The sequence below is a fragment of the Lasioglossum baleicum genome, chromosome 20 (genome assembly GCF_051020765.1).
Source record: "Lasioglossum baleicum chromosome 20, iyLasBale1, whole genome shotgun sequence".
NCBI lineage: Eukaryota > Metazoa > Arthropoda > Insecta > Hymenoptera > Halictidae > Lasioglossum > Lasioglossum baleicum.
Genome location: NC_134948.1, coordinates 5,294,725 through 5,311,063, shown reverse-complemented (window position 1 = coordinate 5,311,063; position 16,339 = coordinate 5,294,725). Strand labels below are relative to the sequence as shown.

The 16,339-nt window shown below is 44.2% G+C and overlaps 6 protein-coding genes across 6 annotated transcripts; 2 read left to right on the top strand and 4 right to left on the bottom strand.

Moving 5' to 3' along the window:
- Window positions 1–36: 36 nt before the first annotated feature.
- Window positions 37–1,458, top strand: LOC143218964 (uncharacterized). Its single transcript, XM_076444651.1, has one exon. It carries the CDS (start codon window positions 37–39, stop codon window positions 1,456–1,458), a length of 1,422 nt encoding a protein of 473 aa, XP_076300766.1.
- Window positions 1,459–1,609: 151 nt separating this feature from the next.
- On the bottom strand, window positions 1,610–4,435 carry LOC143218980 (uncharacterized). Its single transcript, XM_076444681.1, has 10 exons — window positions 4,085–4,435; window positions 3,896–4,028; window positions 3,689–3,823; window positions 3,394–3,627; window positions 3,107–3,336; window positions 2,641–2,806; window positions 2,343–2,585; window positions 2,205–2,286; window positions 1,889–2,140; window positions 1,610–1,826 (listed from the first exon to the last, which is right to left on the bottom strand). Exons 1-10 carry the CDS (start codon window positions 4,294–4,296, stop codon window positions 1,618–1,620), a joined length of 1,896 nt encoding a protein of 631 aa, XP_076300796.1. The 5' UTR covers window positions 4,297–4,435; the 3' UTR covers window positions 1,610–1,617.
- Window positions 4,436–4,513: 78 nt separating this feature from the next.
- LOC143218976 (tubulin polymerization-promoting protein homolog) lies at window positions 4,514–4,799 on the top strand. The gene has a single exon (XM_076444677.1). The coding sequence runs from the start codon at window positions 4,514–4,516 to the stop codon at window positions 4,772–4,774; it is 261 nt and encodes an 86-aa protein (XP_076300792.1). The 3' UTR covers window positions 4,775–4,799.
- Window positions 4,794–8,415, bottom strand: Pink1 (PTEN-induced putative kinase 1). Its single transcript, XM_076444639.1, has 7 exons — window positions 8,279–8,415; window positions 7,431–7,708; window positions 6,827–7,359; window positions 6,633–6,755; window positions 6,148–6,565; window positions 5,922–6,020; window positions 4,794–5,845 (listed from the first exon to the last, which is right to left on the bottom strand). Exons 1-7 carry the CDS (start codon window positions 8,412–8,414, stop codon window positions 5,591–5,593), a joined length of 1,842 nt encoding a protein of 613 aa, XP_076300754.1. The 5' UTR covers window position 8,415; the 3' UTR covers window positions 4,794–5,590.
- LOC143218966 (uncharacterized) lies at window positions 8,325–12,329 on the bottom strand. The gene is made up of 8 exons (XM_076444653.1): window positions 11,747–12,329; window positions 11,575–11,689; window positions 11,382–11,510; window positions 11,145–11,318; window positions 10,825–11,078; window positions 10,529–10,751; window positions 9,297–10,451; window positions 8,325–8,665 (listed from the first exon to the last, which is right to left on the bottom strand). Exons 2-7 carry the CDS (start codon window positions 11,672–11,674, stop codon window positions 10,081–10,083), a joined length of 1,251 nt encoding a protein of 416 aa, XP_076300768.1. The 5' UTR covers window positions 11,675–11,689; window positions 11,747–12,329; the 3' UTR covers window positions 8,325–8,665; window positions 9,297–10,080.
- A 144-nt stretch (window positions 12,330–12,473) lies between these two features.
- Window positions 12,474–16,179, bottom strand: LOC143218961 (polyadenylate-binding protein-interacting protein 1). The gene is made up of 8 exons (XM_076444641.1): window positions 15,617–16,179; window positions 15,021–15,154; window positions 14,669–14,941; window positions 14,401–14,595; window positions 14,209–14,327; window positions 13,902–14,130; window positions 13,235–13,563; window positions 12,474–13,156 (listed from the first exon to the last, which is right to left on the bottom strand). Exons 1-8 carry the CDS (start codon window positions 15,888–15,890, stop codon window positions 13,033–13,035), a joined length of 1,677 nt encoding a protein of 558 aa, XP_076300756.1. The 5' UTR covers window positions 15,891–16,179; the 3' UTR covers window positions 12,474–13,032.
- Window positions 16,180–16,339: the final 160 nt, after the last annotated feature.

The following is a 16,339-nucleotide window of genomic DNA, read 5'->3' as shown; positions in this document are numbered from 1 at the left end:
TCGATCGTAAAAGTGATAGAGTATACACGGTCAACGATGCGTCCCAGCGTGTGCTTTTCAATCTTGGTTCTGGCGGTTGCTTTGGCCAAGGCAAGTCCAGCAGTCAAGCCAGCGGAGAAGAAATCATCGGTGGAAGATGCGAAGCTCGAGTCCGAAAAGGAAGACCTGAAGATCGAAGACACTGGCTCGGACAAGGACAGGGCCAAGAAGTCAGCTTCTTTCAGCGTGGCGATCAAACCAGCAGGTTTCCTCCAGACGGTTCAAGCTCCCTGTAAAGGTAGCCAACAGGTTGTTCCAAGTTCCAACATTGCTGTTCAGAGCGAACCTGTTGCTCAGTCGGTTCAGAGTTACAATATCGTTCAACCTTCCTACGTTCAATCTTCCTACGTTCAACCTTCTTACGTTCAACCTTCCTACGTTCAATCTTCCTACGTTCAACCTTCCTACGTTCAACCTTCCTACGTTCAGCCTTCTTACGTTCAATCAATGCCTCAGGCGAGTATAGCTCTGCCTCAGCAAATAGGGGGACCTATCCAATCCTTGCAAGTGGTTACATCGTCTTCCAAGCCTTGTGCCGAATCCGTTCCATCAGTTCCCCAGACAGAGACCGTACCGCAAGTTTCGGTAGAGAAAACAAACTCCAATTCAGATTCGGAGGAGGTACCCAAGGAGCAACTGAAACCTGAGCGTATCGAATTAGCGCCAGAACCGCTGCCAGTACCGCAAGAAACTTTGGCAATCTTACCAGCCGCTCCTTCCTATCATGAACATTTATACGCTCTTCCATCGAGCTCAATGGTCATGTATCCTGAGCTACAACCGATGGGATTGGCCAGTCTTCTTCAAGGTTCATCGACACCTCTTCCCGTTCATCAATGCCCGTGCCAGAACAACATCGCTAAGTTCAGCGAAGCCGCTATAGAACCCATGGCTGTTAAAGTGTTCCCCTACTCGTCGACAGTTGCAAGATCTCCAATCGTAATGCCACACAACGCCAGAATGCATATTGTGACACATGTTAGTAATAATAATTGTTCTTTTTCTGCTCAACTCTGGAATTTGTTGCTCACAGATCTCTACTTTCAGGATCACGGAATGGGAGTAAGACCTCGTCACAGTCACTCTCATATCCACGCCCACGTCGATGTGAATGCTGCTAAACCCCAGAGTTTCGTTGTGCCAGCCAGTCAATACAGCACCCCAGGATTGGTGGACGTTAGCGCTACCTCAGGAATCTCCCTCAACCCAATGACGTACAGGGTAGCCTCTCCAATACTTGCTGGTTCTCTCGGGAACTCGGAGAACTATAACAACAGTCCACTGGCGTTCGAAGTGAACGATCTTATGCAGTCGAATAAGGTGCCGAGGGAGGTCAACTCGTCAGCGAAGATGGAAGAGGTCAAGCAGCAAGCAGACGACAACAGAAAGAGTATCAAGGAAGAAACTAAACAGAACTAAAGTCGACGATGAATCGGAGTATAAATAGTATACGATGCCGAATCGTAGTATGCTCGAATATAGAATACGAGAGATGATTGTTCGTTTTTTATTTTTGTATTTGAAGAAGAATCAGCCAATAAAACGATAATATAAACTTCTACACAAATTCATGTACTTTTACCAACTACTTGCGCTACTTTCCGAGACACAGAACTCATTGTTGGATTCCTTGTACACGTTTCTTAATATAGAATTGCTTCTAGGTATGATCAGAACGTTCTTGGAAGAAGTCTCGTTCAAGTACGTCTGCAAGTCTGATATGCTAAATCGCGCCCACGCGCAAGTACACGAATCCGTGGACGACTCTTCGTCAGATTCGCTTGGACCTTTAATTGAAAAATTAACGTTACTATCTTTGCTTCAGGAACATGGTTCTGGTGGCTCTAACCGGCAATAGCTTTCAAATCTTCCTCCAAAATATCCTCGTCAATGTTTATCCATCGCGTGATTTTTCTTCCAGTTTCAGAACTCACGCGCTTTAAAATACACGCGATTTTCTCCATGAGATCCGGAGGATATTTGACTCGTTTCAAAATTTCTTTGTCCACGGACCAGTCGCTGCTTTCGTCTCGCTTGCACTTGCAACAAGTGCAAGAGTCTGGATGATCAGAATCTCTGCACCCATCGTCATAATGCGGTGCTGAAAGATTGATTGTGGAATGAATAAATAAACGGGGACAGGTGAAGAATAAATCTGCCATTACCTTCGCATTTCAAGCAGTAGCAACATCTGCAGCCTGGTTGGTGATCCATGATCAGCATGCTCGACACAATTCTGACAGCTGACTGCAACAAGCTCTTTCTTAATAATCTTTTAATCGTCGAGAATTCTAATAACGTACGTGCTGCACTTTGACGTCATCTATCCTATTGTAAATGTATTTGTAAAATGTTCGTTTCGGGGGGGTCTGTTGGGTGGGAGGAACCGATCCTTGCAAGTAAAGGCTATAAGGGACATCACGGTACTTTTTCTTGCAGCGGTCGCCTTCGAATCTTGCAAGATACCATCTATGATCAACTCTGTACGGTCTGACGTCTATGTCTTCTTGGTTTAATACCTCCGAGATCAACATTCGTTTGATGATCTACAAGAGAATAAGAGGGTCGATGCTAATCTTTATTTGAAATTTGCGCGAATACCTTGCCAACCGGGTGACCGATGGCGTTGCCAAATATTTTCAACTGTCGCAAAAGAGGAGTTTTCTTCAGTGTGTATAAAAATTCCACCATACCAGCATCTGTGATCTTGTTATGGGAAATATCCAAGGATAGGAGCTTCGAGAATGGAAGGGCGTAACTGAGCGATCTGAAAATATTGTTTCTCGATCATTCGTTATCCCCTATACACATCTTAAAATAAAAAAGTTCTTCTATGTAGCCTCCCGTTAATACTAGGCTTACGAGACCCGTCGAAATGACAGGTTCTAATATTCTTAATATGCAATTATTAAGATTGTAAAGAGGAATTATTTACCAAATTTATTTCTTTGGGTATATATTATCGGAAAAATGGCGAAAAATTTGGATGGACACATGCTTTATGTTCATAAAATAATGTGAAATAGTTATTTCTAGAGCTCCGTAAACCTAGTGTTAATACCGATACCTTGCGCCGTGATTAGTTATGATATTGCTACACAGTATAAGAACTCTCAGTTGCGGCCTTTTTTCAAGCCACTTGGCCAGATGATCTACACCGTGATCGCCTATGTTGTTGCAGCCAAGATTCAACAAGTGCAGAGTATTATTGTAGATTGCATTGGACATCATGGCTTCGATATCGTGGCAACTGAAACTGTACTTTTGCAAATGCAATGCCAAGAGAGTAGTATTGTGCTGAAAATGTATAAGTATAATGATATATGAATAAGGAAACGCATGGTGCAACGTTACTTTGAGCATGTGGCCAATGACACTGGCAAAATGAAGAGAATCGAAGTAGTACATGCATCCTGGATTCGGTCGGCTTAAGTCTAACCATTTCAGAGTCACGTTACAGTGTTCCTGATCCTGGCTCAATACCATGATAAAGTATATTAAACTGGAAGCTGTCTGATCTACTTCTGCGACGTTCAATCGGAGGAGGTGCTTGTTTTCTAATACAAAGTCGGCCACGTGCATCGATGCCTGGAAAAAATTGTATAGCATCACTTGAATTAGAGAAAATAAAAATAAATGGATCACTTACATTGATGCCGAATTTATTCGCTTTTAAATTCAAACTCTTAATCTCTAGGTGATGCTCTACTTTCAACAAATATCTCGTTCCTGATTCGGTGATGTTATTATTCTGAAGATCAAGTTCCTCTATTTGCTTGTACGCCTGACGTAAAAGAAATGGTAAAAAGTAATCAAATCAAAGTGAACCCAATTGCGTAGAAATTTTGTCACTTACAAGAGCATGATCGATTAAATTTACAAAGCCGTTGTTCGAAATGTTATTGTTCGCTAAATTAATGTAACAAATATCCTGATGATTCTCCAAGAAAATGGTCAAAGCTGGGATGTCCGTATCCTCGAGCACCCTCCTGCAATTATCCCCAAAGGACTATACAATTTCAAAGATTGTAACATTTTTGCTGACCTGATTTTTGCATGTACAGTAGATCCACGCATGTCTAGTCTCCTTTTCGAGGTGCAAGTTTCTTTGCAGAAGCATTTGAAGAACTCTTGGTTGGCCAGTTGCGAGAAGTACGGCGGTTTCAATCGTTCAATAGCCCTAATCAAGCCCTCACGGTCGCAACTTTGGCTGCAGAGGCCGTTTTTATCTAAACATTCGTCTTCACCAAACTTCATGATGATTTTCTTATTTCTTTAGACGTTCACGCGAATTTCACCGAATACCATTCTGTCCAGAATGGATCCGTTCGAGGAGTACCAAAGGAAACTGCAAAGTCAGAAACACCAAGTGATCCCGTTGGAAAATATTTTCCAGGGTAAATTGAACATAAACAAATAAGAAGCACTATAGTAACGGTGATCGAATTTTGCCGATTGCACAGCATACTGTGAGATGGATCCAATTTCCCAAGAGGAGGGTTTGGTGCTTCTACCGTTGACGCAAAGCGACAAATGGTTGATCAGCGCACGCATACTCGACATGGTCACGCTGACGACAACCGACACAGGACTCGCGTTCTTCAAGTTTCGCAAAAGAGCCTTATCGTACGACGAGTACTTGATATATCTGAAAGACCTCGCGGAGATCGGCGATCTGGACTTCGAGGATATGAAGCAGAAACTGCAGGCGTCCGGGTTGCCCAGGACCGCTTAATGTGGAGCTCAGTTCACGCTATTGTTTATAAACTTTATTCTTGAATAACACTTGTACAGTGCTTGCGCGCACCTTCCTCCAGTAATATTTACATTTGTCGCGAAGTAAACCTCGAAAATAAGAACAAATCAACGATTTTGGTAAAACAATGGAGATTAGTAGCCGACGATCACCAGCTGATCGATACACACTGTATCGCACGGTGATGTCCAAAACGACCGTTCATCGACACGGAAGAAACACGTTCTTCAACGCATGCTGAAGATCGTTTTCCGTGTATTCTAAAATAATAAATAGACTGCGGATTTTATGCATTTATAACAAAATTTAAAATAGTAACATGATTAAACAAATTTAAAAACTTCAATATATCCTTCCCGTCGCAGAAAAATTTTATTTCGCATATAAACCCGCAGTTCAATAATAAATTACCAAGCGAATATTGTAGCTGAATAAAATAAAATTGCTGAGACAAATATGATTAGAGTGACGTTCCACAAAGCGCGTGAAGCACAAAGAAATCATATCAAGCTGTTCGGTAGCTGTACCTCTACGACTACGGTAAATCATAGTTGGAAGCATGACTTCTCTCTGTGTTTCTCACAGTATCAAAAATAAATTAATCAGAAATCAACTCGGGAACCGTTAACGATAACAAGCGGTTAAACCGGGGTGTACAAAAATAATGTAACATCCTCTTCGCTTCGAGTCGACTGGTGGATCACAGAGTAAATTTGTATCTTTAGCGAGCAGAAGAGAAATACTTTTTACTTCTCGTTGCCTCTTTGAGAAACATGTAACACATTTACTAGAAAATTATGTATTTTTCTGTATCCATTTCAGAGCGCTTCTAATATTCCCAAGCGTGACTCTACCGAGGAAACTCGCTATTAATTGGTATTCCGGCATAGTACGCCTCCCGCAAGATCTAGTCGAGAGAGATCTACGGTAGGAATTCGTCTGGATCACTGTGTCCGCCTCGTCCCCGCCGAGAAGATTGGACGATAGTAGCGCGGAGTTGCGTCCCTCGCAAAGTACTTTCGTCGTTAAGCACAGAAGCCATTGCATCACCTGTGCAATACAATAGTCGATGAAGAACATTCAATTGCACTGACCTAAGATCTTTCATAATGTTTCGGTTGCTCACCTCATTGCTGGACGGCAATTTCTCTTCGCTGCTGAACCACGCGCTTGGTGCCCACAAGTACAATTGCATGATAGTCGCTGCAGTTTCCGTATCGAGTCTCTAAAATCGTATACATAATCGCGTAGAATCCAGAGGGTACAGCTAACAGCCTAGGTCAGGGAGATCCAACTTGGGTAATAAGTTGGAACAAGTTGGAACTCCCTGGCCTAGATTAACAATGGTGTACCTTGTACAAGTTCCTGGACAATATATTTTTGATTAACGCAGAAACCAGTGTCGGCACGTTGTTTGGTAAAGCGGGGAGGTCCGTCTCGTTGTAGCTATGGTTCTTCAGAGATATTTCATCTTTAGCATTGCCATGGAACGGATTTTTCATACCAAACATCTCATACGCGATGGTACCAATGGTCCACAAATCAGCTTTCGTGTAATTGATGTGGGTAAACGGACCAGGTTCGGCTGTGATCACTTCCGGTGCCATCAGCGCAGCATTGCCACCCTTGTCGACGTCGTGGGTGCTGTAAGGTAAGTACAATCCATGGCTTTTGTCGGCAAGACAACACCCAAAGTCCGTTATCACCAGGGACGGACAATTGTCGGTTTCTTCGGACAGGTCTAGCAGAATGTTGTCGCTCTTCAGGTCGCTACGAGAAGAAAATATATACATACCGAATACTTGATACTACGGTGTACTTTCCTATATCGACTTACCGATGTGCAATGCCGTGAGCGTTCATGTGAGCAACGCCCTCCAACAACTGTGCTAACAACAGTATCGATTCCCTGGTGTTCATGTTACGATCGGCTAGATATTGTTTTAACGTAATGTCATACCTACAACAGAGAATTTCTATTGTCCGATTTGTTCGCAAAACATATACACCTTGGTATACCGTGCGCTATACCTTTTCATTAGCAGGAACAAGCTCATGTTTCTCCCGGACCCTTGGGGATTGATACGCGCAGGTAACGCGTCCGGATACATTCTAAAGGAACCAGGCAATGCTGGTACTCTATCGGCGAAAGCGTAGTACACTGCTACAATGTTCGGATGCGGCGGAAGCTCTGCTTTCCTCTCTGCCATCTTAGATTCCCAATCGGCTAGTTCCTCGTTATTTAAATGTTTTCTAGCCGGTACAGTTTCTCTGTACATGGCTCTCAAAATAGAGAGCGCGTTAGATTCAGTATCGTAATTAAACATCATTTTTAATGCCAACGGAAATGCAGTTACATCTGTGGTTTTGTCATCGATATTCGGCTCATCTTTGTTCCCATTCGATTCCTTGAATCTCGTTGCATAGACAACAGCAGAGCATCCCTTAGCAATAGCAGGGCCAATTACGAAGTCCTCCAATGATAAAACTTTTTCATCCTCCCTGACCACCTCGTAATTTCTATCGTTTTGAGGAGTATTCCATTGTAATTTTGAGACTGCTTCCTGTAAGTACAAGTTTAGAATAGAACTATATTTCTTTCATAATTCTGTTCGAGGTGAATCAAAGCAAATACCCTAATTTCCCAGCAGACACCTTCCAATTCGTCATCCTTCGTTAATATGCCAGTTCCGGATGCCAGGGATACTCCAACCAAAGCGAAGAAAGGTGCAGAGTCACCAAAGACAAGTCTGGTAGCAGCTCGTCTTCTTAAGTCCGCTGCCAAACTATTGGTGACTCGTTTTAGGATGTTATCGACGAAGAGTCGTCTAGCATGGGCTCCCAAGTAACCAAGGTGTCTTCCTGTGGTCGACGCATTGTTGTTACCCTGGGGCAGGCAGCCCTGGGATTTGCCTATGTTTAATATAGCGGTAATGTAGAAGTGATAACCTTTCGACGAAACTTCTTTAGCTCTGTAACCTTGTCGGAGCACAGAAACACCAAGAACTTCTACAGAGATCGCGACGACAATAGTGACATTTTATGGTCTCAACGAACGACACCGAAAAAATTGGAAAAACTCGTAAAAACGATTCTCGCACGATTAATTGTGAAAGCCGACGATTGGGTCAGTCTTGACCCGTGCACTAGCAACAACATTTACGTAAATCTACATTGTTATAGTCAAATTTAACCTCTGCATAACTGACCGTGAAGACCGACGGTCGGGTCGTTCGTGACCCAGACACTAGCAACAACATTTACGTGAATTTAAATTGTTAGAGAGGAATGTAACCTATGCACAACTAACCGTAAGAACTGATACTTGGGTCAGTCGTGACCCACACTAGATGTCACAGCAGGGAAATTTACATTTTTTTCAAATATGTTCGAACGGTATACCTAAGGTCTTGGTTATCTGTTTCAAGGTCCCCGACAGAGTAACGACTCGGGACAAATACATGTCAGGATCGATCGACTCACCTACTTGCACAACGTGTATCTTGCCGTGGTTGATCCTTGGATGACAATTAGCGTAGAAACAGTCGGTATTCCGGACGGAGTGCAAGAAGGCCCGACCATTTTGGAAAAGACGGTGCGCTACCGTCCGTATCGACATCTCTACGGGGCTCCTGGCCGAGAAAGCCCAACGGGCCACTCCCCCAGGTAGAAACGCCTTCGCCGCCGAAGGCAAACCCTTCACCAACGTGAGAATCGTTTTTCCTGCTGTATTCCTCTTCTTGACAACTGCGTAGACGACCCCGTGGAGGACTCGTACCGTCGTACCTGGCCGCGTCCAATCTACGCGCTTGTGTTTCGTTTACTACCAGTTTACTACCGTCCTGAACTCTGTCGGACATAATCGGACACCTACCAAACACAGTAACGAGATTACGAGACATAAAATGAGGTACCTTGATCACCCCGCCTAGTTTCGCAAAATTTGTTACGATTTGATTTTGAAAAACAAATGTATATAGTGGTTGTCAGGAAGAACGCCGCATGTCACATACTTTCACTTGCCAGATATTGCCGTTTGAAGTTCCGATCACTAATGCTTTGACATAGGACATCGGTTGAATTGCATTATTTTTTTGAGCCTTTCGAATTTGCGTTTTCATGACTCTTTTTCTGGTAAATACATAAATCCTATACTATAGAGCTCAATCAATGCATAAACTCAAATTTTTGAGATTCTGGCATGCGGCGTTTTCCCTTGCAACTACAGATATAATATATGTGTCGTCCTGGACTCTATTTCTATTTACTGCCACTTTCCCACCAGTAATAGTTCCCACAAATTTAGGACGTGGATACGCTACTGGTTTTGGTCGCGCAAGCGCGTGGAAACCGCACAATATCTCATCACCTTCACTGTCTGGCTCGCAGTACCGTATCTATCTATATATATGTATATACGCACATTTATTCTTCACAATCAAATAATTTTTGCAAAATTATGCAGGGTGATCAAGATAGCCAATTTTTTTCAAACATTTACATTACGGATGCTAAATTAGCCGTGCATGCGCGAAAAAACCCGTTCCATATCTGATCACTGAACAAATCGTCTATTTATACTTATATACAAGCCACCGCATATAAAACGGTCTTATATGACAAATAGCTGCTTTGTCTGGTAATGCAAAATAACTGGGGAAGTCGCTGGGAAGGGAGAAAAAAAGATACCGGTTCTGAAGTACTTCGATACGTATACCTTTTACGTCTCGGGATCGAGCGTTCAAGGTGTCATTGTATTGAACCATCAAGGTTGTGTGGGGTCCGGTGTAGCCCCACGCGAATGCAACCGGTCTTACACTGAAGTATTAAGGCGCTTTTATTTCGTTAGCACGCGATGACGAATGCAGTAACACGCAAATAAGGAGACGCTGTGAATAGACCATTTCGCATACGTAATCGCGAAAATTAGTACGCGTACGCGACGGAAGATTCGTTAAGGATTAATCATAAGAGCACTTATCTCATGGCGACCGAGATAAGACGTTGGTGCGTATAGACATCGCTATTTCATTTATTAAATAAACTCTTGACAGAAGCAACGATAAGCGTACGAAGTTTAGTACATTATAATCTGATACTTTCGTTCTCCAGTTGACTAGTAACGACTCGACTGCGGATTTTATACATTTGTGACAAGAATGAGTAGATTGGATGCAAAGCAATGAGGGCGTTTAAAGAATTTCAAAATGCTGTTCGATTTTCTCCAGCTCGTTGCAATTATCCCGAAAAGATATAAATGTCTGTGCTACACAAAAATCCGCGGTCTAGTAATGACGGTATCTGTACTGTCGACCGTAGTTGTAGAAAGATCTGCTGTCTATGGGGTTGCAGGTGTAGAGCGCGTCTCCCCGTGTGCCGCTCGGGCAAGTACACACGGCGATGTGGCGTCGAGGAGTGCAGGATGCAGTCGGCCCGCACTCCTTGCCGGTGCAAGGATTCTGGCAAGTGAAGTCGATGCATGCTTTATTGTCGGGACACTCGTTGTCCGTATAGCACTCTCCCCTTTGGCAGCTGACCAACGCATTGCCGATGTAACCGGTGGGGCATGTACACACGGGTCTCTCCTTGCCCGTGTTGTCGTGTCCCGGCGTGCAAATAGCGTTCGCCCCGCATGGATTCGGCTCGCATAAGTCTCCTGATGGTATTAATAACACGTTCGCGATTAAGCGCCAAAAATATTCGACGTCGTGTTCGTCGCGCAACGAAACTTACTCGCTTCGAATAGCCTGCAGCTAACGAATGGATTGCCAGTCATGTGTTTCGGACAGCTGCAGACCGGAGTGATGCCCCTTAGATTGCAATCAGCGTTCACGCCGCATACACCGTCGCAGGGGCTCATGCATTTTTGATAGAGACAGGCGGGTTTGTTCGTCGGACACTCCGAATGCGAGGTGCATTCCGGGTGACACGTTAGCAAAGGGTTGCCCAGCCAATTCTAGAAAATAATCATTGTAATTGTCGGCTCTGTATGTGTCCTGAACATTGAAACGTTGTGTACAGCAATTTACCTTTGGACAGCTACACACCGCCTGATGATTAACCACCTTGCACTCAGCATTCGTGCCGCACTTGCACGGACTTTCGCACCGGAAGTTCGCTGAGCAAGCGAGGTGACTCGGACACTCGCTGTCGCTCTCGCATTCGTGACGGCAGCCGGTCAAAGGGGAACCTATGTACCCTGGCAAACAGCTGCAGACAGTCACCTCGTTGACCACCTCGCATTTTGTGTTCAGGCCGCACGGATTCGGCTTGCAGGCGGCTTCTGCAAGGAGTCGGTTAAGGATCCTATGAATTGCAGACCCCGTAACTTTTGTGCAGGTATACGTACGAGGATCAGCTACACGGCAGGAGGTGAAAGGATCTCCGGTCTGTCCTGGTGGACAGTAACACGTCGGCATGTGGTCTCTCGTCTCGCAGACAGCGTTCACGCCGCAAAGAGTATCGCAAGGGTTCACACATCTGTTGTTCGTGCAGACCTTGCTGCCGCTGCAGTCTTCATTTACTGCGAGAACGACATAACAATGGTTTAGTGAACCATTAATTCATGAAATACTAGGATACTCACTCTGGCACTCAACTCTGACGCAACGCGACAGAGGATCACCCATGTGTAGGTTCATGCAGGAGCAAACTGGCCGGCCTTCGCTGTAAGTGCATCTTGCGTTCACTCCACAGGTGTAAGAATCGCAGGTGCCTAAAAAATGTTCGAACATATACACGGAGAATACCAGGATCATTTTAAAGAATCGCTTACTCACTGACGCTTCCAGGTGTCAATATTCTTGCTTGGTAGTATCCGCCATTAACGATCGCGACGGACGAGAAAACTAGCAGAACTGCAGCCTGCAAGCGATCCATGGTTCTCTGGGTGTCCTACGAGAGCAGGATTGCAGATCAACGAGCGTTGAGCAATTTTATGGATCAATTTACCTCGATTGAAGCCTGGCTGTGCTCCGCAACGAGACCAAGCGGACTGAGTCCTCGGTGAACGCGGAGATGATCATGATCGGAATACAAGGAGGGCCCCACCTTTCTCAGCCTTCGACCCCACTTCAAATTTAGCCTACGCGTGCCCCTGACTATCCTTCGATGGGCCTCGCCCACGCTCGCCGGCGATCGTTGTACATTTAAATGACGGTCCGGGAAACGACGTATTCTCTAAACGGAACAGATCCTGCTACAAGAACACACGAGCGAGTTTCAAGTTCATCCGAGCGATCACGAGAACGAAGGATAATGTATTCCTGTTGATACCGATGCGATAGATTGAAAATTCTTCCGGACTATGTCCTAATTAGAACACGTCTCCCTCTCTTCGGGAGAGAAACGTGTATGCTGACATTTAGGAGTACGTATTTCTTTATGGATCAGTTTTCGTCGATTTGAAAGTGAAGCTCGGTGATTAAGCTTGCCACAGCTCCACATTCGCCGTCGGACAGACAATCGTTCCGCATACCCTTTCGCGCCAAAAATGGACCTGCTGCTGACACAACGATACCGAGTGCACGGTACGATCATCGACGGAATAGTCATCTCGAGCGTAATCGTCGCAACGATCACGTAAACCATGTTACACATCCGGGGAAAACCGAGCGAGTCCGAAGTTCGAAAACTTAACTTAGAGAACACGTGTAGCAATGAGAACGCTGAACGACATTTACCTAATACCTTCATATTGATTTATTATAATAATTTAAATAACTTAATAGTTATTATGCGTTGTATAACAAAGAAAATGCTCTTCCATCGTCGTAGGAGTAAATCTCGAGACATTGTTTCCCCTAGTTTTATAAAAGTACACGGTAAAAAAGGAGCGATTACATGATTTGAAAAAAAAGAAAGAGAGAGGGAGAGAGAGAGAGAAAAAAAAGGGAAGCGGAAGTGTTTTAACTACACCAGTTGTTTTTCGAAATCGTAAAGAATCTCTAAGAGACGGATAGATCTTCCTTACTCCGTTTTATAGGTGGGTATAAGAAATCTCTCGCTAGACAATAATCACTCGTATAAATATATGTGGTCGCGGTAAAATTGTCCCGTTTCCCGTGTATTGTTGTGTTTGATTATCTTCGGTAAACGGTGCGTGTCGCGTCAAGAACTTAAAATTGAAATTTCACAAGTGGGCTCATAGCTTCCAACTATGAGATTCTGTGGGCCTTGAGCATTAATGCGATAGCTGCAATATATTACGAAAGAGGCCGTGTTGTCGCGTCCCCCGATTATTCCGAGATTTGATTTTTTATTTGATTAGGTATGCTCTCCAGGAATTCCTCGTACGCCGCATCTATCTCATCGTCCTCCGGCGACGTCCACACCTCGTCGTCGAAACGGTCGTCGAGTATTCTAAACGAACAGGAGATAATCGTGATCATTCATCTGACCATTGGTCTGGCGTTTTTCCAACGACGACAGTTTACTTACAGGTAATCCCCGAAGTTTGTTGTACAATCTGCAACATCTTCCAAGAATTTATTCTCCTCCGGGGTCAACACTTTGCCGTCGGGCCCATAGAACACGGGTTCATTGAGTGATTCGTTCGCCTCTGTGGTTTCCGTGTTTTCGACTGTAGAATCTGCGGTAGGAGTATGACCCCAATCGCCGATTCGTAACTGGCGAACGCTCTGCACCATACGTCCCACGTGTGTATCTACTCTACCAGCTGTTACGAGCTCTGTTAGCGCTCGCATCATGTTCTCCATCATCTCTTTCCGGTGGTCTCCCTTATCCTTCTCCAAGGTGTGACCTGCCAACTGTATATTAACGTGCATTCGATTGTTCTATAACGTAATACAGGATGTAGCAAAAATAACTCCTTAACAAAGCCATGTAGAAGTACAACATTTTTGGGACACCCTGTATGATTGAATGGGTGTCTAGTAGAAGGACATGCTGCATCTTGTAAAACAAGAAGACGTAAAAACAATTCGTCGCTCCATGTTGCAACGAAAGCTAGTGTAACATTATATAATACAGAACCAAAAGAGCATCATTGCATGGGAAGGTTCATTTCAGAAATTTTTTACAGTACGCCTTTCTTCCAGACATTCATTCAAGTATATGAATTTCTTTAGAATGGAGTTGTGTGTACCTTAAGGGCTTGACAGATGTTCTTCACGGAGTTCGGTGCCGGTTTCTTCAATATATTAACGATAAGTTGGATCAACAAGTCTCCCAAACCGAACGCGGTCTCGAGTTCCATCTGGATGACCAGCTCGGCTAGGAACAATATCAATCCGTGGCATTTCTTTTGTTCCTCTTCCGTGTGATCATCCTTTTCCTTCCAACTGGATGATTGGCTCTCTGTTTCAGCCTTGCACCTGTTACCCATTTAAACTTTAGAACGGAAAAATCTGAAAGAAACGTTGCAGGTGCTAAATTTAGACGCGACAACTTACAAGGTATACAAAGTCTCTCGGAATAACTTCTGTTCTGTAGGCATTGTAGACATTATTTTGGCGTCCAAAGACGCACACAGTCGAGCTCCGCTGTACCGAAAGTTTCCCTCATTTATAGACTGAAAATCATACGAAATATAAATACGAAATGTTCTATTATTCATCCGAGATGAATGAACGAAGACCACTCACCGGCTGAATGATCAGTTTCATAATTTCTTGCAAATCGCCAGGTGACTTTAGATGACGACTAATCTCGTTTATGAGAGATGGCACGATCGATGTAAAACGACCTGGATTCAATATCAAGGAGTGTATAACGCTCATTAGTTTCTCTTTCGTGTTAGCCAGTGTAGAGTATGAATAATTATCTTGCTCCAAAAACATCTGCAACAGAAAACCGATTAATGTCGTATTCGTGTATACCTTCTTTTCAGATTTTCCATATATTACAATTCACCTCGAACATATGATTATGATTATATCCTCCTGTATCTTCTTCGAACAGTCTATAGTTCTGAGTATTCGCGTTCTGTTTTGCTCTATGCTGTTGCGAGAAATTATCGCCTTGCTGCCCATGATTCCCTTGCTGATAATGTTGTGGAGTATCATAATTGCATCCAGGACCTTGACTGTGTTGCATCTGAAACGTCTGAAGCGGTATCTCCCGTGCAGCTTGTATTCTATCTTGGGCCGAAAATTTGTGTGCATATCTGTCGGACGACTGTTGTTGCTGTACAAAAGAAAATTTAGGGGTTCAGCAGGACAAAGATACCAGTGGAGGAGCTTCTTCGATGCCAACGGATACTAACCGGTGACTGTCTAGGAGTAAATTTTGGAACAAATACTGGAGCATCCACGGACAACGTCGAGTTTTGTATGATATCGGTGAATTGGTCGGGCTTCTCCGACTTCCTTTGATCTGTATCTTTGGTCTCTCCGGAAGCTGCAATCGAAGCGATCGATGTCAAAAGGAACATTGGCAATGGTGAAATACAGTAACAGATGTTTATGCAATTTTCAAGTTTTCTAGATAAATTTTTAGATTTGTAGATCCAGAATAAATTTTTTAAACACTTTTATATAAGCCATAAATGCATAAAGATCTGTAGTGTATACATTAGGTTCTCGCTCGTTGCATTTTGTTTGCGTGAGGTGGGAGACTATAACATCGTAATGAAAATGGTAATTTCGTGGACGTATTGCGACTATATTTTTGAAATTGTATATATGTACGCATTGATCGCGGCATTGATTCGATAGCGGGGAGTTATAGGTGGGAAATTTTGTGCAATTGATGGGACAGCTCGTTCGTTGCCTCGAACCTCGGATTTTGCTTGAAATTTCGATCGCGTTTTCCTGTGACGAGCGAGTACCTATTTACTGTGGAACAGAGAATTCCAGAGACCTGTTGTTTGCGTTCCGGGACCAGCACGGGGTCGCCTGAGTGCGGACACCTCGTGCGGGGCGGAACTCCATGGTCCACGACCTCGACCACGTCCCGCTCCCCGTTGATCCATATCTCTGTCAACGGAACCGTCTGGTCTAGGAGGATCCATCCTCTCCGCGACAGAAACACGGAGCTCCTGATTCGACGACCGCTGGAGGTTAGGCTGAAACGAGACCGGCGCGAGACTGTCACCCGCGAGCGAATCTATGACGCACCGTTCGCAAGGGTGCATACAACACCGGCATAAGTTCGACGATTTCGTCGGTGCCAATCCGTTAGGTTCGTTAACCAGGATAAAACGCGTGCGCTGCTTTGTAAACAGAATATTGAAGACCAATCGCGATCGGTTCACGTTCACACCAGTTCCCTGTTGGATCGACTACGATCGATACTCAAACACGAGAAGTTAGTTGACAGGCAGCCTGGCCAATTTCACTTGATCAACACCTATATATGCACTTTGCGTCACTCCGCACAGTTCGCCACTGTTTAATAAAATGCTCGTCCAAATCGACAGTTTTTCTAGCACTGTAAAATGAAAAATGTCAGTAACATAACGTGCCAGCATGTGCTGTGCGCATTTTACGAATCGTTCCACCAGCAGATCCGGAATGGAATGTTTCCTGTTCCTCCGGAATCAACGATTTAAATCGTCCGCTTTCAATTTGTAGGATGTCATCG